Source organism: Melanotaenia boesemani, chromosome 2, assembly GCF_017639745.1.
Source record: "Melanotaenia boesemani isolate fMelBoe1 chromosome 2, fMelBoe1.pri, whole genome shotgun sequence".
NCBI lineage: Eukaryota > Metazoa > Chordata > Actinopteri > Atheriniformes > Melanotaeniidae > Melanotaenia > Melanotaenia boesemani.
Genome location: NC_055683.1, coordinates 1243892 through 1270422, shown reverse-complemented (window position 1 = coordinate 1270422; position 26531 = coordinate 1243892). Strand labels below are relative to the sequence as shown.

The 26531-nt window shown below is 39.2% G+C and overlaps 1 protein-coding gene and 3 long non-coding RNA genes across 4 annotated transcripts; 1 reads left to right on the top strand and 3 right to left on the bottom strand.

Moving 5' to 3' along the window:
• Nucleotides 1-222: 222 nt before the first annotated feature.
• On the bottom strand, nt 223-487 carry LOC121650477. Its single transcript, XR_006012285.1, has 3 exons — nt 432-487; nt 308-338; nt 223-240 (listed from the first exon to the last, which is right to left on the bottom strand). It is a non-coding gene; the product is annotated as an uncharacterized LOC121650477 (long non-coding RNA).
• A 3904-nt stretch (nt 488-4391) lies between these two features.
• Nucleotides 4392-5369, top strand: LOC121650346. Its single transcript, XR_006012246.1, has 3 exons — nt 4392-4497; nt 4603-4817; nt 4898-5369. It is a non-coding gene; the product is annotated as an uncharacterized LOC121650346 (long non-coding RNA).
• Nucleotides 5370-8062: 2693 nt separating this feature from the next.
• Nucleotides 8063-12097, bottom strand: LOC121650109. Its single transcript, XM_042001429.1, has 4 exons — nt 12020-12097; nt 11016-11251; nt 10764-10948; nt 8063-8857 (listed from the first exon to the last, which is right to left on the bottom strand). Exons 1-4 carry the CDS (start codon nt 12063-12065, stop codon nt 8089-8091), a joined length of 1236 nt encoding a protein of 411 aa, XP_041857363.1. The 5' UTR covers nt 12066-12097; the 3' UTR covers nt 8063-8088.
• Nucleotides 12098-25972: 13875 nt separating this feature from the next.
• Nucleotides 25973-26410, bottom strand: LOC121650327. The gene is made up of 2 exons (XR_006012240.1): nt 26301-26410; nt 25973-26230 (listed from the first exon to the last, which is right to left on the bottom strand). It is a non-coding gene; the product is annotated as an uncharacterized LOC121650327 (long non-coding RNA).
• Nucleotides 26411-26531: the final 121 nt, after the last annotated feature.

Genomic DNA, 26531 nt, shown 5'->3' with positions numbered 1-26531 from the left:
TCCTGCTTCATCCGAGTACTCACCTGTGTGGTCCTGCTCTATTCTAGCACTCACCTGTGTGGTCCTGCTTCATCCGAGTACTCACCTGTGTTGTCCTGCTTCATCCGAGTACTCACCTGTGTTGTCCTGCTCCATTCTAGCACTCACCTGTGTGGTCCTGCTTCATCCGACTACTCACCTGTGTTGTGCTGCTCCATTCTAGCACTCACCTGTGTGGTCCTGCTTCATCCGAGTACTCACCTGTGTGGTCCTGCTCCTTCCTAGTACTCATCTATGTGGTCCTGTAAAGCTCTAGTCTAGTACTTACCTGTGTGGTTCTGCTCCATCCGAGTACTCACCTGTGTTGTCCTGCTCCATTCTAGCACTCACCTGTGTGGTCCTGCTTTATCCGAGTACTCACCTGTGTTGTCCTGCTCCATTCTAGCACTCACCTGTGTGGTCCTGCTTCATCCGAGTACTCACCTGTGTTGTCCTGCTCCTTCCTAGTACTCATCTGTGTGGTCCTGCTTCATCCGAGTACTCACCTGTGTTGTCCTGCTCCTTCCTAGTACTCATCTGTGTGGTCCTGTAAAGCTCTAGTCTAGTACTTACCTGTGTGGTTCTGCTCCATCCTAGTACTCACCTGTGTGGTCCTGCTCCTTCCTAGTAGTCACCTGTGTGGTCCTGTAAAGCTCTAGTACTTACCTGTGTTGTCATCCTCCTGCAAAAAATAACACTTTTTGTTCTTGTACATCTGAGTCATGTTTCATACACTACATATTTAGGCTTGAGGCGTGTGAGCACCCCTAAATCAGGTGGAATGAAGCTTGAGACTTGGCTTTGGTTTTCACTTGCCATTAATAATTTAGTATTAATATATATTTATTCTTTCTCTTGTTTTTAGGAAAACCTGCACATGAGTCCCCCTGCACAAGAGTGAAGTCAAAAATTGATCTAAACTGGAGTTTATCTGATTTGAATAATTTCATATGTCAAAGTTATCCAAAATTTAACTTAAATTTAGTGGGGTTTCAATTGGCACGGACTGGGAAGGGAAGGAAGATACAAATACTAAAAGTGGCCTCAGTACAAGAACTAAAGAAATCAGTGGGGAAAAGCCGACTTTACATCATCCCACAGGGCCCCATTTTGCAGGTACGGATATGATGTCTCTCTGAGAACTATGTCTTTTCATTATCTGTGTGATTAGATTTTTTTTGTATGTGAATTAAAAATGCAACATGTCCCCACATAGATTACTCAGACTACTCCATCCGAGGAACCAGTCTCTGTTGATGAACCAGTCTGTGTTGATGAACCAGTCTCTGCTGATGAACCAGTCTGTGTTGATGAACCAGTCTCTGCTGATGAACCAGTCTGTGTTGATGAACCAATCTCTATTGATGAACCAATCTCTGTTGACGAGACAGTGAGTCCCCCAAGGGAAGTTCGGGATCAGGTAAAGTTTTTTTTTTCTGCTGAGTAAAATTTTATATTTGTGTGTGTACTATCTTTACTGTCATGGCAATCTTTTTCTGTACCTGACTTAACACTTACATGGTTATCTACCTTATAACTTTATACTTTGCTTATTACTTGATACTTTCATGAGCCCCTACCTCATAATATACCATAATTCTACATTTTTAATCTAGGCTTTGCAAGAATGGAGAAGGTTAAGAGAAGAACAGGACAGAGACTACAATCAATCTTTAATTGCTGATCAAGAAAGCGTAAGTGTATTTCTGTGAGCATATGACATGGCAATTTCATGTGAGTGTGGTCCAGATATTTTTCCTGATCTTTCTTGTTTTTTTTTCTACAGAGAAGGAGGAGGTTGGCTTTTGAGGAAGATGAGAAAAACCGTCTTAAGGTTAGTCTGAGCTATACTTTCAGTTAATTTAAAGACTCACTATATGTTTTATAATAAAAGAAATTACCTTTTAGGCAATTGAGGCGAGGCGCCAGCGTATGGCCTTGTTGTTGGAGCCAACAGGTGGTGTCCCATTAAAATTTAAATATCCTGATGGGCACATAAAACAACGAAGGTTCAACATGTCGGAGCCGATCCATGTGAGGATTTCCCCATTTTTAGTATCAGCCAAAACTCACTACACAGTTGATTAAAATTTTGTCTTCTGTCCTTGGACCATAAGTTTAGAGTAATGACACACATTTCAAATGTTTTAGGTTTTGTTTGACTTTGTTGGTCAAATTGAAAGTGCAAGTGAGGTTTTTACTGTGCAAGAGGCCACTGCACAATTCTCCATCAAAAGCACATGCACAGGAATAATATGGGACCATATAAGAGGACCAACCACCTTGTATGTTCTTTGGCTGTCATTTCATGAAGTTAAGGTAAATTGAACTAATGCATTTTAAATTACTTCAACAATATTTTGTTATAACAGTAATCAGATTGTCTGTTCTCAAATCAGGAGATTCTAGGCCAGGAAAATCATGAGTCCCCTACACAATCACTGTCTCAGCCTGAGGTAAATTAAACTGCATTTTAAGTTCAACAGTATTTTGTCATAACAGTAATCAGATGTCTATCTGTTCTCACATCAGGAGATTCAGGAGTCCCCTGCACATTCCCCGGCTCAGCTTACCACAGAGGGGCCACTGGATATTTTCCCAGTTGAACCATCCCCTCCAGTCATTATTATTGACGAAGGGCCTGGTCAAAGCGAACCCCTGGATATTAAGGAGTATGAACATTATATTCCATAAATGTTCCATAACACCTTAAATGTTTTTTTTTTAACATACTACATGAATCTGTGTTTTTGGTAGGAATAATCTTGGGAACATACTATTGAAGCTGAACAGCCACGTCGACGCTGACTCGTCCCAAGTCAGTAATCAGATTAACATCTGTAGGGACAGTGTTTTCGATTGCAGCCTTAGAGCCTTCAATAGAAAAAATTTCAACCCTGAAGCAAAGCTGGATGTCGTCTTTATAGATGAGGGTGAAAATGCTGAAGGGGCAGTTGATGAGGGGGGTCCCACTAGAGAATATATGAGACTGTTGATTAAGGACATTCATAAGTGTCCCATTTTTGAAGGCCATGAAAAGAAACGTCAACTTCGCCTTGATACACATGGTTAGTACATTCTTAATTGTATGTCCTGTATACTATGCCTTCACAGATAGTAGTATTTGTTTCTCTTGTTTTCTTTGATGATCTAAAAATATAATTTGTAACTTCACACTTGATTCTATAATTGGCAATAAAAACATATTCCATAAAATTTAGGACATTAAATGATAATTATTCAGCATTTTCTATGTCCTTTTCCTTTTAGCTTTCCAGACGAAACTGTACACGGCAGTAGCAAAAATGCTCACTGTGTGTACTGTCCACGGGGGAGTGGGTCCGCACTTTTTCTCAGAGAGGCTTTACAATCAAGTGTGTGGACTACAAAGTCCTCCTACCAAGATTGAAGAGATTGGGGATCATGCCTTTCGAGAGCAGTTGATCAAAGTAAGTGGACAATAGCTGGCATGTTTATCACACGTATCATTTTTAATGGGGTTAGGGTCCTATATTTATTTTGCCAATACAATTGGCCTTCTGCCCTTTGGGATACAAACAGATTTCAAAGACTACCACTTGAATTTTATAGCTCGCCATGGAGCATAGGCCATTGACAACTCCTCGCCAACGCACTCGGCTCTGGGCTTAGTCCTGGGATAGGCATGGTTTAGACCTGGTTTTCAACTGGTTCAAATCTGGATTAAACCTGGTTTGCTTATTTCTAGTTTAGAAAAAAACAGGTATAATCCAAATCTGAATCCAAATAAAAACCAGGTCTAAACCATGTCTACCCCAGGACAAAACTCTTGTGACTGTTTCCATTTCACTCACCTGTCTTTAGTCCAGTCTGTGTCCATGCTTCCTTCTCACTCACCTGTCTTCAGCCCAGCTTGTGTCCATCATGATTCTTTCTCACTCACCTATCTTCAGCCCAGCTTGTGTCCATCATGATTCTTTCTCACTCACCTGTCTTCAGCCCAGCTTGTGTCCATCATGATTCTTTCTCACTCACCTGTCTTCAGCCCAGCCTGTGTCCATCATGATTCTTTCTCACTCACCTATCTTCAACCCAGCCTGTGTCCATCATGCTTCCTTCTCACTCACCTGTCTTCAGCCCAGCCTGTGTCCATCATGCTTCCTTCTCACTCACCTGTCTTCAGTCCAGCTTGTGTCCATCATGATTCTTTCTCACTCACCTATCTTCAGCCCAGCCTGTGTCCATCATGCGTTCTTGTCACTCACATGTCTTCTTTCCAGACGGGTTAAATTGTTTAGATTATTCCTTTTTTGTGAATCAATTCTAGATACATGAAGCAATGACAGTTACAGAGGCAAACTCTGCCATTTTGGAAGCAGCAGACAGCGTTGGCATGATTGGTGCCCTAAGGCATGTGTCCAGCTTGGACGAGAAGGAATCACTCGTCCAGTCTGCTGCAGACTTTTTTGTAAATGGAAGACTACAGGCTGCCCTAAACCAGTGAGCAATTTTGGAATAACTTTTATTTATTACACTGTCTACTGACTAGGTTGACAATGGACACAGTCTGACATATTTCACATTTTTTTTGTTTTGTTTTTCTAGGTTCATTGAGGGATTCAAAACCCTTGGGTTATTAAAGGAAATGAAAAGGCACCCAGCTCTGTTCCTGCCTCTTTTTGTAAATGAGGACATCCCGCTGCAAGCTAAAGACTTGGTAACATTGTTTAAGGTGGACTTCTCTGTACAGGGAAGCAACAGAAGAGCAAAGGAAAACCGCACCATCTGCTTTTGGCGCGACTTATTAATAGAAATTGAAGGTAATTTTATTTATATCCATAATTAACCTAATTCTAAACCACAATGGACAGGTTAACACTTCAAAATTATTTTGTTGCAGAAGGAGAATGCTCTATCACCCTTGAAAATATCTTGGAATTTGCCTCCGGAGCATCATCTGTGCCTGTCGTAGGTTTTCCTCAAAGGCCGCAAATCCATTTTCTTCATGAAGAAAACCGACCGTTCCCAGAGGCAAACACATGCCTCATAATCCTTCGTCTACCGATTCATGGGGATTATAATACTTTCAAACAACACTTCATTGATGGTATAGTTCAAGCTCCTGTGTTTGGATTTGCTTAAAGAGCCATTGTAGAGATTTTCAAGGTGCTGCCACAGGTGGTCATTAGAGAAACAGCAGTCAGTATCCTGTTCTGTGTTTAGAGGTTTAACCCTCAAATCTTTTGCTATTAAAATGTTTTTGTTCATGAAACAGGATAAAACACATCAATTGAAGCTGTATTATTGTTCAAAGTTATACATCTGTTACTTTACTGTTATACATAATTCAAAACTATATAACATATCAGAGGTAGGATGTAACAACTTACATTAATTATTTTATGGGCGCTGAGGGGATCAGACAGAGACCTGTGGATATATCTGCTGCATTTTGTAAAAGATCACTTTGACATGTTTATGTTCACAAATAATGAGTTAATAAAACATTTGAACCTTAAACTGTTGACTTCACTCACATATTTCACTCAACTGTCTTTTGTCCATCTCACTCACCTGTCTTCTGTCCAGACTCTGTCCATCTATAGACACAGTCTGAACATACGACAGGTGAGTGAGATGGACACAGTCTGGACATAAGGCCACCTGTCTTCTGTCCAGACTCCTTTCTTAGGCCTGCAATGTTATGCAGCACTACTCATACAGCAATAACATCACAGGCTCTGTCCGGGGAAATCCTCAGGTGGTGCAGGCACTGAAACCGAGATTTCAGAAGGCCGAAGGTCATCTCGATTCGAGCCCTTGTCTTGGTGTGTGCATGGTTGTAGGCCTGCTGTGGTGGGGTTTGGGGATCTGCAAGGGGAGTCAAGAGGAATGACTCACAGGCGTATCCTTTATCTCCCAGCAGCACACCAGAGAATTCACCTGATAATACAAAATATAATTTAGAAAACAGAGTTACACACACAATGTCCAAGGTGCTTACAGTACAAATGTGTGGGCTACCTTGTGAAAGTCTCTCATAAATTGGACTAGCCCGAAAGACTCTAGAGTCATGCACTGAGCCAGGCCACTTTGCCTCTAAATTGCTCACAAGGCAGTCAGCATCACAGATCATCTGAAATATTTAGTTGTAGCCTATTAAGGTCATTAAATGCACAGAACAGATTCATGTAGGTCATAACCACAAATCACTCTTACCTGAACATTGATGCTGTGGAAGGATTTCCTGTTAATGTAATCTCCCTCATGTTCACCTGAGGGGCGTCTGATTCTTATGTGTGTGCAATCCACTGCCCCAATGATGTTAGGGAAAGCTGTAACAAAAAATAGTGAGTATCCAACTGTGACGGATATACTTAGAAACTAATGGGTGCACATTAAAATTGAGGTTACCTGCAATCTTGTAAAACTCCTCCCTGATGTAGAGGGGTCTTCTGTGGCCAGGGAAGGTGATGAATATATTGCTGAATGATTTCAGCGCCAGACAAACGCATCTGATTGTCCGGCAAATGGTTCCTTTATTGAGGTTCTCTGCATCCCCAACAGAATAAAGGAAGCTCCCACTCGCAAGCCATCTCAATGTGACACAGATGAGGGCATGGCTACATAAATATCTTAGTCCATCACCCGAAAATCTGTATCTCTCAATGAGATAGTCATCTCCAAAGGCCAGGGGATCTGACCTGTCCCTGAAGACTCGTTCACTTCTGAATGCTCTTCTGAGGATTCGGGCTTCCTCGTCCAGCACATCCTCCAAAAAAGGGCAAGCCATTATGAAGAGGGAACAGGTGAAGGGGAGTTGGACCAGAATATTCTACATTGTCCTCGTCACAGATTAAATTGAAAACACCTTTGAAACCTCATCAGCTGTGTTTTGTAATCTCAATTACTGCAATAAAACACATATTTATAAAACCTCTGACAGCAATTTGACGAGCAGTCTTCATTAGCATAGCAATATAACACTTGGCCTGATGAAATCATGCACTTATGACCAAGTTGATATTGTGTGATGAAATCGTGATCCTGTATTTTAATAAAATGACTAAAAAAAAATAATAATAAATGAAAAAATAAATAATAAAAAAAAAAGTTATATGCACTGCACTAGCACTACATGACAGCACCTGGGTCCAACTGGACTCAAAGCGGTCTGACTAACACTTAATTATGACGTCCCATCTTGTTTGAATTCATGCTTGTGTTGTTCTTACTCTCAAATGTAAGTTGCTTTGGATAAAAGCGTCTGCTGAATGACTGTAGAATAGAATAGAATAGAATAATAATACTGCAACTCGAATCCATATAAAAAGGCTGTTGCGATTACGAACAGATTTCGATTAAATGTACAGTGACTGTATATGTAATATTTTAATACTGGATGATTAAAATGACGCGCCATACTTAGGAAGACCATGGACATGCTGTAAAACACATTAATTCCTCACAGAATTGACGTTGGACATGCAGGTGACTCGCTAGGATTAATCTTCCGGCAGTTAGCCTGGTCTGGAGCAGGCTAGCTGCAGCGGATAAATCACCACAGTAACTTGGCCGGGTTTAGTTTGAGCTGCTTTCATGCAACCGACTTAGGGCTAAATTCAGCCAGGATAACCAACATATCCCGGCTTAATCGCTTATCTTGGTTTCGTGCAATACCCCTCAGGACTAAACTAGGATTGTCAACATTAAGGTCTAATCCAGACTTCACTCCGCTAGAGAGCTCATGTACATCCAGCGGTACTCAAGATTCCAGAAATTTATTGTCATTTCAACATGAACCACATTGAAACAAAATGGGTACAAGCAGCAAATAAAATGCACAAACATAGTAAAAAATACATCAATAAAATCTCCCTTTTTGAGGACCACTGTTTTGTGTGTTCATGATGGCATTGTTTACCATTTTTTTTTTGTGTACACCTCAAACATTCCCAGGAAAAACACCAGAGATTGAATGAAGCCGACCAAGCACTACAATGAACATAACTTAAACAACACATAATGGTGAAAAAAAAATCTCCAAGCAAATCACACAATATTAACAGGTGTATTACATTTATTTGTGTTTCAGGTTTGTATGATATTAGAAATTTCCACACAGCATGTCAGATACTTTGTTTTCAAATCAGGAATGTTCTCAATGACATGACAGATGGAGTCCTTCTGCTGCTGACTGAGATTGATGTTACACTGTTCTACAGTTACAGCGGGTAGTTCATCATCATCTACTGTGGGTAAATGGTCAATCCCATGTTGTGCCAGTAGAGCCTCCAGATTTTGGTGCTGATAGGGATTTTCTCCAAACACATTGTTGATTGCAGCATTGTCTGTAGCAATATTGGACAGCATCCCTTGTGTCCAAATTTGAGTGGGTGTTCTGTTATTTTCTGTGCGTAAAGGATGGTTGTTCCATGCTTCTCTAAAGAGTTCAAGACTTTTTTGAATCTCAGGAAGATAGACAAGTTGAAGAGACAGTTTGTGAATGTCATTACTGAGATCCAGGTGCTCTGCATCTTCAAGAGAGTAGAAAATGTTGTAAAATGATTGTAGTACATGTAAAAACACATCCCTCCAGAGGCGTTCAATTCTTTGGTTGTGTACGGATTCCCCTGTAATGACACTTCGGCGCTCAACCCCCTGAATCAGATTCATGACCAAGGCCACCAGAAAGTTCTCACCACCATAATCAGACCTGACTCTAGATGGGAGACCATAAAGACATGTGGCTTTAATAAAGTGAGACAAGACAGTATAAGCTCGATTGTCACTGCTGCAATTCAAATATGTAATGAGCCGGGACTTTCCATCGATGGCACCATGGACCACAAATCCCCATCTGAAAAGAAAGACAAAATAATTTTTAGGTGATTGATTTTATAACAGTGTTAAAATAACAAGTGACAAAAGTAAAAAATGTTCAAGCAGTATTTTAAAGTGTGGAAGGACCATAAGAATGCAATGCACAATGTATGTAATACTCAGGTGAGTGAGCAGGAAGCCTGATGGACACAGGCTGGACTAGTTTAGTCCTGGCATAGACATGGTTTAGAACTGGTTTTCAACTGGTTCAAAACTGAATTAGGTCTAATTCATTTCTGATCCAGATCTGAATTAATTGAAAACCAGGTGTAAACCATGTCTATCCCAGGACTAAATTAGGTCGACGATGGACATAGTCTGGTGGTATGTGTATTTTGTGTGTTGTGTGTATGTGACGAAGAGGCATGTGTGTGTTTTGTGGGTTGTTTGTTTTTATGGACTTATATATATTATAACACATAAAAAACACTCCTCAAACACACATATACCCCCCCGCCCCTCACGCACCATTCAACCAGACCATTAAAACACTCCATGACACACACAGAACCCAAAACATATGCCAGTATTGTCCAAAGAACCTCATATTTATTATTATTACCGACGCCAGGAGGTAATGTGATCGGGTCCGTTGGCGTGTGTGTGTGTCTGTAAGCAAGATCACCTAAAAACTACTGCACGGAATTTTTTAAAGAATATCCCACTCTCAGCCCTGGTGCTGCTCTCTGTAGAGCAGTGGTTCCCAACCTTTTTTCCTTGAAGCCCCCCCCCCCCCCTGCTTGTGTCCAAAACTAGTCGCGCCCCCCCTCAGCCCCAACTTCTGCTGCACCGACACATCTTAATAATAAAATGATCAGTTACAAACCTTTATTTACACCTGTAAACTGCTGTTATATGTTTTTTTGTTCCTATTCTCATTGCTTTACAACAGGTATAAATGTCTACAGATTAATTTTACTCAAAAAAATCACCTTGATAATCTCACTACCTCTGAGCAGGCAAAGCTCTGGGGACCCCCTAAAATCTCTGGTGCCCCCCCCCCCCCCCAGGTTGGGAACCACTGCTGTAGAGGACACTGGCACCCTGCTGAGTAGAGTACAAATACAGTATGTACACAAGCAGAAAGACAGTACAGACCACATAAGGAAATTCCACAAAACCATTTACATGTGCATAGGGAAAATTAGCTGTCCTGGCGTCGGTCTGCACTCTCCAAGTGCTTTCTAGTTTTTATATGGAGTCTAATGATGAAATTAGGCTTTCATTGCACAGGCCTACATAAAGGGTTCCTAGAGCCATTTTGTCAACAAAAAACACATATTTCATCTCTTCTCAACAAGAAAAAAACATCAACAATCAATAATGCTAGATTATTAGTGTCATGGAAAATCAATGAAAAAATGTCATTATTGTGGGAGTCAATGGAGGGAAAAAACACAAAATAGGAAATGCAAATTAAAATTACTAATCTTTGACACACCCAAAACTGTGATAAAGTAAAATTCCAGTCCACAGTTGATTTTCATATTAAACATGTGTACTTGTGTGTATTTTTTCTTCAGATTTGTGACATTGCTCACAAAATTCAGTCATTAAATAATTAAAACGTATGGTTTTTTTTTCAATATTTGGTAGTCTTGATTAGAAGAGAGGTAGATGGACATATTTATGCAAAAAAAAAAAAGTTGAATAACAGAATTATCTAATATTTTAATCTATTTATTATTTTAAATAATTGTATTTAAGCCGTTTAATTTATGGGATGTTAACATCCACCAACCACAAAATGCAGTGGTAGTGGTTTTTAACAATGCATGAAGGTTAAGTGCCAAGAAATAGTCAAGAGCTGATGTTGTATTCACATGATATGACTAACTTCAGGTCACAGATTTTGCATGAGCAAGTCACCTTTATAAACTAACCTTATGAGGCGCATATTGCCGTCTATATGCCACAGACTGTTAGGGTAAGGTGTATAATACACCCGCCTTGCCACTGCACAACTCCACCTTCGGGCTGTAGCTGTTGGGTTAACCAGAGCTAACATCTCTCTAACCTTCCATCGTTGAACAAAAAATCCATCGGCTTTCAACAAGGCCCTCATCATCTGAAACAGTAAAAAATAGAATTAAATAAAACAAAGATTTAAGGATTGGAAACAAATTAATATTTACCTCATATCCCGAGTTTGGATATTGAGCCTGAAGTCTTCTGACATGGGCCTCGAGTTCTGCATTTTCTAATGTAGAGAATCTGGTTCTTACAGATACACCAAGAGTCTTTGTTGTCTTGTACAAAAATGAAGAGGAACACCCAAGAATTTTGGCCATTTGCTTAACTGTGTTGCCTTGGTTCATAAGAAAGGTGATCTGATCTCTTGTCACTTTAATGGCTGGTTGCCCTCGCCGCCCTGAAAAACAAGAAATTGTGTTGTAGGAAGCCATATAAATTACAATAAACCTTTTTTAATAAGCATTTTGGGGATGTACCAATGAATTAATGAATTTTTCAGTCAGTTTGTAGAAGACCATAGTTTGCCCATTGATTATTTTATTCATCTGATCTTGTATTTCTACTACTTGAGGTGGAGAGTCTGTACACATGCAGAATGATGTAGAAACACAGAATTTGCTGTTTATGTTATGTGATTTTTATTTATATTAGAAAACAATGATTTTAGGCGGTTAGGCCCAAGACAACATCATACAGTTACACCTCTTTTTAAAGTCCCAATCAATTTGTTATGGATAATGAAAAAATATACAATTTTCAACCTATAATAATTGCAAAGGATATATAAAGAATCTTTGTTTTTTGCCATTGTACCACACTAGATTTCATCAGTGCCATCATATACCCAATTGTATAGGTCTGACTGGTGCAGACAGGGTCTACTCTCCACTGGACCAGGGGCAAGCACAATTCATGCACATCTATCTAGTGAATGTAGTGAAGCTGCTGCATAATTACTTTATGATCGAAAAGGCAAAGTTTTGGTGCTATCACAAAAACATTTAAAAACTATTCAAAACTAATGTTTATTAACTATTAAATGATATATAACTAAATACAAGGTTTAGATCCAGATATATTTTTAAATAAAAAACAAAAAGTCATGCCATAAAGGGTTAACTGGAGATAAAATTTAGCTAACTGGTAATGACTACACAAAACTCACCTGAATGAATTCGAGGAGCTGAAAACCCCCCATTTCCGTCTGACATTTGTCCGTTGATTAGTGTTCTGAGATCGCTCAGGCTTTATTGTAGGTCCTCCAACACACGCGGAGACAACAAATGTTGAATACGATTTAAGTTACTGTGGCAACTGGCAAGTGAACGCATCTCCCGCTCCCCACAGACCCCATTATTATGTGCGCGTTCAATTTCGTGGCACTTTCTGATTATCTTATCAACAACAACAACAGCCATTTCAGTGGTTTGGATAGTAGCCCTTCTCACGATTGCGCCTTTTAAACCGGAAGTCACTGCCCCAGTCACTTATCAATGCTTCCGGGGATTTTAGTGTTAGCAAAGGTGTAAAATGATCAAAAGTTCAGTAAATTTTTTTGGGACTGGGCTTAATTATACATCCATAGACTAGACAGAAAGGAGCCTGACACAAGAGATGATTAATTAAATTTATTTGAGACTACTAAACTTGCCAAACATTTACTCTCGAATCCAGCTGATGGCGGTAATACTAAACCCTCATAAAACATCACGAAGAAGAAGTTTTGAATGGTTCTGACAGCTTTGACTAGATAAAATGACGTTAAAGATATCTTTAATTTCAGTTCTGCCTAGTCAAAACTCAGTTATAGATATCTGCTATTTTGTGTAAGATATGTGACGAGTTGAAGGTAAAGTTCATTGTAGATATCTGTAATTGAGCTTTGACTAGTCAAAATGTAATTATAGATATCATAACTGTAAATGTGACTAGTCTAAACTGAATTACAGATATCTCTAACTGACATTTTGACTAGTCTAAATGTAACGATGACTAGTCAAAATTACGTCAGTGATATCCGTGTTTTTGTAACAAAATACGCAATTACAGATATCTGTTATGTAATTTCGCCTAGTAAGAATTCTGTGCATGGATATCTATAATTTGTTTCTGACTAGGCAAAACAGTTGTTAAAGATATCTCCTCTTGTGGATATCTCTAATAAAAAAATGATTGAAGATATCTGCAACTCAATAACAGATATCTAAAAATACATTATGACTAGTCACAACTACAACTTAAGATATCTTTATTTTAGTTTCGACTAGTCACATGGACAGTTTAAGATATCTATAAAACATTTTTGATAGTTAAAACACACATTTGAATATCTATAAAAGTTATGACAGATATCTTTAATTAAGAGGAGTTTTAGATATCTTTAACTTGAGTAATGACTAGTCAAAATCATATTGTGGATATCTCAAACTACAATTATGGATAGTCATAGTTCTGTTAAGGATATCCATAATTAAAACTGTGGATATCCGTAATTGAATTACAGATATCTCTAATGACGTCACCCATAGAAATGAATGGAGAACGTGATGTCATTTTGACTAGGAGAAATGACGTAGTGGATATCCTTAACGTGAAGTGTGGATAGGAGGAATGCTGTTGTGGATATCTAACATTAAAGTTTATACTAGGAAGAACTAGGTTGCAGATATCTGTATTACATATCCAGATCTTGTATTAAATGTTAAAACGGCTTGCCATATGTTGATGGCCATGGGGAGGCCTTGTTTTACGCGTGAATCCACCAGACATCTCTGCTGTGCTGGTTGCTGCAGGAGTGCTGCAACTGGCAAAAACCGAAACACCAAAGTTTTCCAATCCCAAACAGTGAGAATTTGGGGTCATTCTCCATCCATCTGGCGGGTTTCCAGTAATCAAATACAGAGGGTGTGTCCGCATAATGTGGCGAAAAAAAGAGTTAAAAACTCTAAAGTCCTGTTCACAGCCATCAATAAACCCAGAAGTCTGCACTACGACCATGACTTGCATTTATGTGGCTGAGGAGCACCTTTAGGCACAAAGCGACAAATACAAAACAGATCATGCATCTCCACAACGCCATGGTGAAATTGCCGTTAAGTTTGCGCGCCGTCGCAGGGTGATGACGTCATGTAACGCCGCGCAAGTTTGGCAACCTTTTATTAAATTAAATTAATTTAACACAGACTTTTAATGGTTTATGGGATATAAGAAATGTGTTTTTAATAAATAAATAAACATGAATGTTTTGTAATACTTTCTTTATCGGCGCACCCGTTCGTCACGTCAATGACATCATTTACGAAGTCGAAGCAGTAACGTTGCCGTTTATTAACTAACCATTTCCAGGCTTTTTGTGCAAAGAACATTTCAAGGTAAGTTGTTATAAGTTAATGTTGTAATTAAATGTCGTTTGTCAGACTTAAGCGTTAGAACATAACAGTATCAACTATCTGCCTGGTCTGTTGATAATCAGTCAGGTGGCTAACGTTCGCCCCCAGCCTTTGGCGGTAAGGTTTTTGCCAGGGGAAGACTGTTGAGACTCGAGGACAGGACAAAATTGTCTTTGAGCTGGCAATGGACGTGTTTGATACCACAACGCTGTCAGTGTTGGAAGGTAAGTTAGTTTTATTATTTGATCGTAGAGTAACCAGCCTAAGCTAATTCCCACGCTTGTTTTGAACATGGCAATGGGGCAGACTTGGCGACTTTGTCAGCATATTTAACAGTTTTCAGACATCTCTTGTGACTCTTTTTTTTAACTAGCCACAAATTTAAAGATTTTTTTCTGTGTTATTGAAGACTTTTGGAGACTGACGTGAAAACACTTGTGTACTCCATTCAGTGAGCAGCGGGGCTCTGCAGGCCCCTTCCTTCTCCCAAATCACTCAAACTCAGACAGAGCAGATGTTAATCTCTGCTCCATGACCAGACACAATTAATCACACAAAGCTGCCACTTACTCAAATATCTAAAATATTTAAAATTATTAAAAAAAGTAAAAATGATCATGTTGCTGTCTCTTTAGTAAATTTCAAACCAGACACACACACACACACACACACATATATATAAATTTGTTTATTTGATCTTCTAAACATATTTAGGGCGTCTTTTCCTTACGTTTACCTCTCCCACTACATTATTCATCTCCACTGCAGCATCCATTACAACTATATGTACCAGGTAAATTTAGACAATGACATCATCTAGCGACTTTCAGGACGGCCAATAACTACTTTTCCTTTTTGGGAACAGGGGAATGTGGTCTTTTAGTATTGCTTTAGTAGCCGGATAATGCATGTCCACAATTGGGTATGGATAACAACCATAATGATCTGGAGCTTGTTTTGCTATTTCTAGTAAATAGTTGAAGATACTGGAAACCTCCCAGACAAAAATTAAAACACATCTATATGTGGTTGGGAGATGGAAGATGTCATGTTTAAAACTGGATGACTCCACTTAACAGCTGCCAATGTTGATGAAGACATTTTGCAAGGCCTCAGCCGGGATGACCTGAAGGATCTTTTTCCTGGGCCTGAAAATTTCTTCCGAAGAAAGAGGCTTTGGGATTTCATCTGTCAAAAGGTAAAAACGCACTGAGATGATTTGTCTCACATAGTTAATTATCTTAATAGAAATTTAATGCTGTTTTTTTTTTTAATCTGTAACTGTTTAAATAGTGTGGAAGTACCTCGGATGAAGATGCCAGTGGAATTGGTGTTATTCCCTCAACTAGTACTCCATTACCATACCAGCCTCAAGTCCACATTCCTGTATCTCCTGACAAGACTATGAAGATGCCAGACCCACCAGAGTATATTGTTTACACAGATTCAGAGCTGGACATGGTGCGCAACCAGTACTTTGCATTACTCCGCAATGGAAAGGAAAAGGATTGCAAGATGTCCAAGGAACTCTGTTGCCGACTTGTAAGGAATACAATTACCAGCATGGTTGCAATCCTGCGTGCAAGTCCAATGGGGAAAGAAGTTAAATACCCTTCCAAAGTTGAAATGAGAGCGATGTCCCAGAAGATAGTTGAATATTATCCAATGTTGCGTGATGCTGATACAAACATGCCATACGTAAGTACTACTTTTGTGTTTTAAATAAAACAAAACATGAATGACAGATTAGTTCTAAATTATTCTTCTTCTTTTTACCACAGTTGACCATTTACACCAAAATGTACAAGAGACTCCAAAATATGATGTCCCCAAGGAAGAGGCAAGGCTCCATGCCTCAACGAGGGAGAGCCAAGAAGACTCTTTTTGGCCCAGGAAGCCCAGACAATGAGGTGAAGGAAGCGCTGACACAAGCAGCACGAGTGATTCTACAATACTTCTTGAAAGCAGTGATGAGGCCACTAAGAACAACCGTAGTGCAGGCGTGTGGTTATAGGTTTGGTTGGGTGCTGTCATAATGCAGATTTCTTTACATCTAAATATTATTAATACACACAAGGGTTTAAATGAACGCTATAGTTGCCTCAATTCTTGTTAACCAGTGTGCAAGACACAATATAGGAAATGTACTTGTTTTTTGTTTTTTTTCATTTGACTCAACATTTTGTCAACTTTTTTTTAAATGACTTTTTCCAGGGTCCACACCAGAATCAACACAGAGTGTGCAAAAGACACCAAACAAAAGCACCATGTCTATACCATCCAAGCCAGCTTCAAGCTCTTCATGCAGGACTGCAACAGCTCAACCAGCTGCATCTACAGATGATGATGTTGGTAAGCCCATCATCAACCTTTGCCACTTCTCAGCATGTTATGTACTGACTGAACTAGATTCTTGTAACAGATTACTTGAAAGATTTCAATCCACTCAGTCACTGTCCACAGTGACATGAACGATATTTACTATTCTATTTTTGATTTGAATGGATTTTACAAACAAGCACTATAAGCTTACATTTAACAGTCATACCATTTTGCTTTCAAAAACAACAAAATATATGAATTGAATAAAGCTGCTTTAGAATATTTAATTTTATAAAACTTTATTAAGAAATTAATGTTTCACACAAAGTTTTTTGTGCCTATTAGTTGCCAGAATATTACTCATCAAGAGTGCTTTACAGTTTTTTTTTGGACACAGTATGTTTGTTATATAATTTAGCTAATGGCCAAAACAAAGTTATTGTTTTATACTTGAATTATAGAAATGACTGATTTTCCTTGTTTGATTTGTGTGTAACACCAAAATGTAAATATTCAAGGATATTGATTCTTTTTTTTCTTCTTCTTCTTCTTCTCCCCCTCTTTTCCTTTCTTAAAATCCATTTAAGCAGGCCAGGACAGTCGGAAGATGCAGGCAAGGCACTACAAAACTCTGAGTAACATGTACAAGAGGCCCAAAGCAAAACCAACCAAAGTGATGTTGCTCAAATATTGGATCTTGAGTTTGAGGTCAGACGGGCTTTCGTTGATGGAGAAATTACAAAGGAAGAAGACAGAGCCTCAAAAATGTTTGAGGCGTACCCATGCTTCAAAGAATTTTTTTTTTTTTTTTTTTTTTTTTTTTTTCCCAAAAAAAAACTTTATTGAAAGAATATTTTCAGTATATAAAATATTCAAGACAATGGAAATATGTCCTTGACACAGCAGTAGTACAAATACATTCAACAATACAATCTCAAATATAATTTTTTTTTTTTTTTTTTTTTTAAATATGAAACGCTAGGGGGTGGAAGAGAAATAGTTAGGGGGAAAAATCCTGATTAAAACAGTTTATCTTGTCAAAGGCTGAAAAGGTTTTAATAGCTTTTGGATTCTTAGAGTCTTTAATTAAATAAATGTACTGCCTAAAATCCTGAATAAATGCAAGAAAAGAAGGTTGCCTTCTTGTATACTTGCATTTGTGGATATGAAACTTTGCCCATAATAAAATAAGGTTGATAATATATCTGTGCATAGCATTCACATGTTTTTGGACATTTTGAATTCCAAATAGTATGTCTTTCCAAAAAAGTACAAAACTCTCAACAATATTTTCTGCAACAAAAATACACAGATTCTGCCAGAATGACTGAACAATAGGGCAATACCAGAACAAATGTATAACAGATTCTGGAAGCATCTTACAAAAACCACAGTTCACATCAATGTCTAATTTAAATTTCTCTTTGAGATATTTTTTAGCAGGATAGATTCTATGAATAAGTTTAAAAGAAATTTCTTTTACTTTGTTAGTAATTAGGTATTGATTTGGTAGCCGCCAGGTTTCTCTCCACGATATGTCATCCATAAAACGGTTCCAAAAGGAAATTGCACTTGGTAATGTAGTCATGTTTGTCAGGAATAAGGATCTGATAGATCTATTGTTATTCTTAGAATTCCCAGAAAAACACATACTACCAATGGGAGTGTGTAATGGAGAAAACAAGGACAGATGCTGAGTATGAACTCTTGGTTGACATCTAAATAGCATGCAAACTCCAGAGGGTATCGCACCAAACACTTTGGCATAATCTCCTGGAGTGACTTCTATATTATATTCTAATGAGAAATCTTCATATGAAAATAACAGACCGCTGGAGTCGAAGAGCTGATCTACCAGAACAATATCATTACCAAACCAGTCTTCTAGAAAGAGAGATTTTCTTTTGTACAGAATGTCCTTGTTATTCCATATTAAATAATTATGTGGACTGAAATTGTGTTTGTAAATAAGAGTCCAAGACAAAAAAGCCTGGCGGTGAAAAGCTGACATTTTAACAGGGATTTTATCGATATTAAAATTACAAACAAGAAAGAAGTGGATACCTCCCAATTTAGATATAACATGAATAGGTATAGTATTCCAGATGGAAGTAGGGTTCCTGATCAATTGTTTTAGCCAATTTATTTTAAATGTACAATTCAAAGCATGGAAATCTAAAACATTAAGACCACCATTTTCATAAGAGTTCATAAGAACAGTCTTTTTTATGTAATGTGTCTTATTTTTCCATATGAATTTAAAGAGTAATTTGTCGATCTCTTTTAGGAGCTTATCGTCAAGATGTAGAGCCAATGCTGTATAAGTGAGGCGAGAGATTCCTTCTGCTTTAGTTAACAATACCCTGCCTCTAAGAGAAAGATCTCTTAGAAGCCATTGATTGAATTTCTTTTTAATTCTGTCTAATATTGGCATGAAGTTTAGACTCATTCTTGTTTGTTCATCCTTAGTAATTAATATTCCTAAATAAGAAACCTCTTCTTTAACAGGGATATTACAAAGGTCAGACAAGGAGCAATCTTTGATAGCCATGAGTTCACATTTGTTAATATTCAGATGTAGCCCGGAGGCTTTGGAAAACATGTTGACTGCATCTATGGCAACTGAGATTTGGTCTTCATTTTTCAAAAACAATGTGGTGTCATCTGCCAATTGTGTAATGATCAAATCTCTACCAACAAAAGAGATGCCTTTTGCATTGCTTGATTTGATGTGGACTGACAAAAGTTGAGTGACCAACAGAAAGAGGTAAGGGGAGGTGGGGCAGCCTTGTCTAATACCGCGATGCAAGTTAAATCTTGGGGATGTACCACCCATCAGTTTAATACAGCTATTACTATTTTTATAAAGAGTTTTTACTGCTGCAGAGAAATAATTACCAAAGCCAAATTTGTCTAGGGATTGAAAAATAAACTCGTGTTCTACCGTATCAAAGGCTTTGTAAAAGTCCAAAAATAAAATGAACCCATTACTGTCAACTAGGTCTGAGTAATCCAAGATATCCAGAACTAGCCTTATATTATTTGTTATGTGTCTTTTTGCCATGAAACCAGATTGTGTTTCATCAATTATTGAGTCCAGGACCATCCTAATTCTTCTAGCTAAAATTAAAGCGAAGATTTTGTAGTCACTGTTGAGTAAGCAAATAGGACACCAATTGTCAATCAATAAAAGGTCTTTTTTAGGCTTGGGAATTAGAGCAGTCAAACCTTGAGTCATAGTGGTAGGTAGCTGTTCTTTCTCCAAGGCTTCTGTGAATACTTCATAAAGGAAAGGAGCCAAATCATTAGAAAACGTTTTATAAAATTCTGAAGTTAGACCGTCGGTACCTGGTGACTTATTATTTTTTAACAGATCAATTGCATTTTTAATCTCGTCTTTTAAAATAACTTTATCACATAATTCTGATTCATCTGTGTTTATAGGTTGGACTGACAAAGATTTTAAGAATGTCTCAGATAAAGTCTGGCAAAAGTTAGAGCTGTATAGATTTTGGTAGAAATTGCTACAGTAACTGGAGATGACCTTGTAATCCTCAGTAATAACCCCATTTATTTTAAGCCTGCTTATATTGTTATAACGTGAATTATGTTTTTCTAAATTAAAAAATAATGCGAATTTTGTTCTCCTTTTTCGAGCCATTTGGATCTAGATCTTACAAAAGCTCCCTTTGCTTTTTGGATATATAAATTATCTAATTTTTCCTGCAAATTAATTAGCTCAGAATTTTCTTCCTCTTCTAATGTTTCCATTTGCCTGTTAGACAATTGGGTGATTCGAGATATGATATTTTCCTCAAGTCTTTTAGACTTTGCTCTGAGGCTGCCAAATTTTCTTAAATATTTACCGATTTCAAATTTTAAAAGTTCCCAGTTGTTTCCAAATTGTTTGTCTATTCTGGCTTTGGACCAATAGTGAGAAATTAACCCTAAAATAACTCTTTTCACTTCATCAATTTGTAACAAAGAACTATTAAGTTTCCAGAATACTGATTTGCCAATACATTTTGCAGAGACAGAGAGATTTATCTTAATATATATTGTTTTATGATCTGTAAGCGGAGTGGGCCATATGTTTACATCTATACTATCCCTGTTAAAATTCTCAGAAATCAGCCAAAAATCTAACCTTGATTGCCTTGAACCTGTTTTGTTGCTCCATGTAAAGGACCTATTGTTGGGATGTTTAAATCTCCAAATATCTATTAGATGAAATCTGTCCATAAATGCTTTGAGTGAAGTATTTCTTGTATTTGGTTGACCAGGAGGAAATTTATCTAAGTCGGTATCCAAAATACAATTAAAATCACCTCCCAATAATAACGTGGCATTAGGAAATTTATCCAACCAGCCAGATAAAACTATTTCAATGGATGAAATGAGGTTGTCATTTTCTAGTTTTGTGTTAAAACCATAAATGTTAGTAACAAGAACTATCTGACCTTCACATCGAATCACTTGGCATATATAATGACCAGATGGGTCGCACTCTGTAAAAAGAACATCACCATTAAATCTATTTTTTAAGGTTGTCACCCCTGCAGAGCGTACAGTACCATGGGATGTCCATATGGAGTTACCCCATTGGGATCTCCAAAAGTTGACATCATCTGAAACAGAGTGAGATTCTTGCAAGTACACAAAATCAGACTTAAACTGCTCAGCATAAAGAAACACAGCTTTACGTTTTATACTACTACGTAACCCCCTAGCGTTAATAGAAACAAAAGATAAAGAACACAGATTTACAGAAACAATTTTTTGTAAGAAATAAAGTTTAACTACTTTAATTAAAGCACTTTTAGATTGAATATACCTGACTGATGACGAGATCGGCACCAAGTAGTATTAAGAAAATAAGCATGAACAACCGCGTTTCTTTAAAGCATAAAGAGGTTGAAATCTCTCTTCGCTTGAGTGCAAATGTAAAAAATAGAAAAAAGTCTGCTCCGTTTAAATATTGTTATAACATATACATATCTTTTTTAACATCCTTTTTCCCACCTAACACCATATTTTAGTGTTCCAGGGTGACATTGGGAAACTATAGTTAAGATACGAGATGCATTAGCTACATCGGAGGTAGAGGGGGAGAGAAAACCCACAGTAACAACTAACAGTGAACCTGAGCAAACATAATATGAACTTACATGGTATCTTTTTTTTATTTTTTTTATTTTAAGTGTGTCTATGGATAAATTTCTGATCCGTTTACAAATCCTCGTCCTCCCACAAAGTAGGCGGCCTTTCCTTCTTCACGTGATTTTTTAATAATAGGCCACAGTTTCATCCGATTTTCTCTGTCCTCCTTCGTCAAATCTTCAGTGAATCGCATACCTTTGCTCTGAAGGAACGTGTTGTTTTTAGCCGCTTTCCACACTGCGTTGCGGTGCCGCCGGGAGACGAACCGCAGGATTATTCCTCTGGGTCGTGGGTCGTTCTGGCTGACTCTCCCTACACGATGAGCGACATCCACAGCATCTGCAAGCTTGTCTTTCTCTGATGGCAGCACCTCCTGGCACACGTTAATCACCTTGACACGTACGTCCTCTCCCTCAGACTCCGGCATTCCATACAGCCTCAGGTTCCAACGTCGACCATAACTCTCCACGTCAGAAACACGATGCATAATCTTCAAGGCAGATTGCTCGTTTTTCTCCACTCGCTTTTCAATGCCCTGAATCTTGTCGTTTATCATTTTTAGTTCCACTCGAACGTTGTCCACCATCTTTTCAATCGCATCACTCCTGGAGTTGATGAGATTAGCCAGTGTGTTCACTGCGTCGGCTGGGATGTGAGCATTGCCTGAATGCAGAGTAGCCATTGTAGGTTTTTTAGCGACAGGAGGTTTAGAAGGTGTAATAGGCAATGGAGGGAATTCTTCTTCCCAGTCTACCTGCAACGCGCACATCGTCGTCGGTCCCTCGTAGTTGTGGTCACTAGCTAGGGCGCTAGCTGTAGCCTGTTTGTTAGAGTCACTTAGTCTTTTATGAGCAGCTTTGGGGCATTCTCTTTATATTAAGTCAAGTTCAAGGCCTTATGTTTTAGGGAAGTTTCTCCACAATATAGTTGCAGACAAGCTATGTAATTAAGCTGAAAATGCTTTCATTTAAAATTAGATGCTCGCAAAGTTTCGCCTCTTCACGCCCGCCATCTTGCCCGGCCCCCCATGCTTCAAAGAAATAAACAAATGTAAATGTCTTTTGTCTTTCATTTTGTAACTTCCCTCTGTGGCTGCTGTGTATTTCAGCAAAGTCAGAAGCTGGATAACTCATCATCTCTACAACTTTTTTCTCGTAGCGATGGATGAGCTAGGTCGCCATAGTGGGTGGCTCCAACACAGATACATAGAAGAAATGAAGGGAAGATGGCAAGACTTTTTGTGCAAAGTTGCAGTTTTTTTGGTGTGTGGAAGAAGGTCCTGAAACCACCTTTTCCCATTGGATGTGCGTAAAGGTAACTTGTTCTCTGTTTTCAGGACTTATGTCAGCCATGTACAAAGCACTTCCTTAAGTGTACATTTTTTCTTTTCCTTAGTGGATTTCATCATTGCCCTCTTAAATGCGCTCCCAACGCTCTTCCCCTCACCAACTCCACCACCAAAACGGCTTGGAAGTGCCAGTGAGGCTCTCCTTCACATCCTGAAGGTGACAATATTGTTAGTCACTGTAACATGTCCATTGTCATTGTTGTGTACTTTCACTCATAGCAAGAACTACTTAAATGATTAAGTTCGGTAGTGGTCAAATTATTACAAGTCTTTCATTTTCTCATTTCCAATAACGAAACAGTTTAGATATTAATGGCTTAACTAAATATTTATGTCCAGAATACGATCAGTTCTTAAAAACACTTTCAGGCAGTTTTTTTCACAAGTCTTGACCATGTTGCCCGTTTTGTTGTATTCCAGCCAGGTGAGGACCCCATGTTGTACTTGGAGAAGCGGCCTCTGTCTGCCCCGGTGCTACTTTTTGATGGAACAACCAGTTTAATCGCAGTGGGAAAACATACCAGTGAGCTCCATCCCCCAGGAGGATTTTGTGAAGGACTGTTGGTATTGATGGCGTACTACTACACTTTACACTTGACCTACCCAAAATGCGGTTGCAACGCTCCTCTCTGTCATCCAGACTGAGGTAATTGGTGATGCCATCCATGATCAAGATGCCACTAGTGCATACCAAGAAGGAAATGGCTGAATGGAAATCATTTGTTGAAAAGTAGATAATGCTAAGCAGCACTATGTTAGTTGAGCTTTTAGTTTGTATATTGCATTTTAATAGCTTGTCCTGTTCCTTGCTAAGCTAACTACAAACTCTGCTCAGTGTTTTGTTGAAAGAGCTCACCATGGGGCCCCACATGTAGCTGGTCTAAATTGTATTGCCCAGAGAATAATTTTATGTGGGTACTTTATCTGAGAATAATTAAGGATTTTATGTATTTTTGAGATAATTTTTATGCTGTTTACAATGTAACTGGGAAAATATAAACCATTGCCACTGGATAATATTATATTATTTAAACCACATGTAAATGCTGTAATTTTGCAGTGCTAAATTTGAATTTTTTCGTTTTGGTCATAAAGGGCTTTAAAAGCTTTATTTTGATTCTGATGTGGGACAACCTTGTGGTAAAGTTAATTAAATGTTGATGGAAGTCATATTTGCATTCCAGGGTGCTCATTTATAAAGCTTGCTTACGCACAAAAAGCGGCGTAAGTGACTTTCTACGGAAAGTTTCTGATTTATAAAAACTAACGTGGCGGGAAAATGTGCGTACCGGTACGTAAACTCTGAAACTTGCTTACGAACATTTTGGAGACGGGAAACTGGCGGTGCTGCTGGTGAGGTGATGAACTTCACCTTCATTCATGCATGCCATCATGCCATCATGCCATCATATCCGACACTAGTGCCATAGAATCATAAACACAGAAGCCTGAAATATAGATGCGTTCCTGAAATCATACCTGTAGCCGACTTATAGGCACCCCATAGGAATTTAATGTTGTCAGTGCAGTATGGTCTTACTTGTTTTGATCGTAAAGCAAATGCACTCATTTGTTCACAGAAGCCTAATTGTGACAAGGTGTGTAGTAATGAGTGTAATTACTGAGTAAACATAAATAGGTGAATTACGAGCGTGCGTAATGCAGAACTTCACAATGGATGCGCTGGCACTCCTTGAAGATTACGCAAACGGCAGGATCAGGATGGAGAGAGTTTTTAGAGACCATCAAGATTTCCTGGCCAACGATGATGACTGGCTGATATGCCGATTTAGATTCCTAGAGCAGTGCTCTTAAATCTATGTGCTGAGTTGGGCCCAGTGTTGGAGCGATCAACCCGCCGGAACCATGCCATACCCGCGCATATGCAGGTGCTGACAACTCTCGGGATTCTGGCAACCGGCTCTTTCCAGCGGGAATAGCCGACAGGTAATTTTAATTTAATCTAAGCTGACATGTTCCAGCCCAACACTCAGTGGGTTTCAATAAGTTGTTACATTCCATTTTAGGTCTGGAATATCTCAGCCATCGCTGAGTAATGTAATGCCTGCCGTTTTGGATGGCATTATAAAAATGAGCAGTCGATACATAAAGTTTCCATACACTGTAGGGGAACAGGCCAACATTAAAAGGCAATTTGCAGCATCAACCGGTTTCCCAAATGTAATCGGCGCGATTGACTGCACTCACGTTGCTATAAGGGCTCCAAGTCAGAATGAGTTTGTCTACGTTAACCGAAAAAATGTGCATTCAGTTAACTTGCAAGTCATTTCCGACTCAAACTTGCTTCTGACAAATTTAGTGGCACGGTGGCCTGGGTCAACCCATGATTCATTCATCCTGGCACACAGCAGTGTAGGGAATAGACTGCAGGCAGGTGCTTCGCGGGATGGGTGGCTTCTCGGTAAGTATCAACATACACTGTGGAAATCTCAACAAAGTCTCTGTTCTGAATTAATCTCCATAACCTGCAGGTGACAGTGGCTATCCCCTGAGACGCTGGCTCCTCACTGCCTTTTGCGAACCCGCAAAGCGCAGAGGAGGCGCGCTTCAATTCCGTCCACGTTCGTGCGCGCTCTGTTGTGGAGCGAGCCATCGGCCTCCTTAAAAACCGGTGGCGGTGTCTTGATGCGTCGGGGGGGGAGACTTTCTCTACCAGCCCAATAAGGTGTGCAGGATCATCATGTCGTGTGGTGTCCTGCACAACGTGGCACTGAGGAATGGTGTTCCCCTCCCACCTGGCCTCCCTCCCATTCACCATGAGGATCCTGACGCACAGCCCCCTCCCCGGCATGAAGACCACCAACAGGGAGCCAGGCTACGTCAGCAAGTCATGCAGCGTTTGTGAAAGGAATACAGTAGGCAAATCTCATTTTTTAACAAGTTCTTTTAATGACGTGGAAATTTCAGACAGTACAGCACACATTCCGCTAATTACATGACGGATTTGATGTAATTCATCACGAATTTCCTTCACAGCGTCGATGGTGTCCCTTTGTGTTTGGAGGACCGCATCTGTCAGCACGCGGCCACCTCCAGCTGTGCCTGTGCGCCCGGGGCGCACTCGTGGTGGGTCTGACCATCTCCTCTGTGGATGTACCGGGGATCTCCTCACCCACTGCCTCCATCTGTAGAGTGACTGGAGATAAATAAAAAATGTTATTCGCTGCTTTTTACATGGCTGTTAAATTAAATAAACAATAATTTACCGGTCTCTGCTGTGGCGTCCGCCTGGTCTGTGTCCCCCTCATTCTCTGGCACTATGCCGTAGATGCTTGCGGGCCCAAGAATGGAGGCTATTTTCAGCTCCAGCGGCGTGGGGGTTTGGTGTGGCAGGACCCCCGCCTGTGGCACACATTCCCTGGCGGTGGCGTGCCATCCTCCTCTTTGCCTCCACCTTGAGATCCGACCACTTTTTTTTAATGTCTGGCACGGACCTC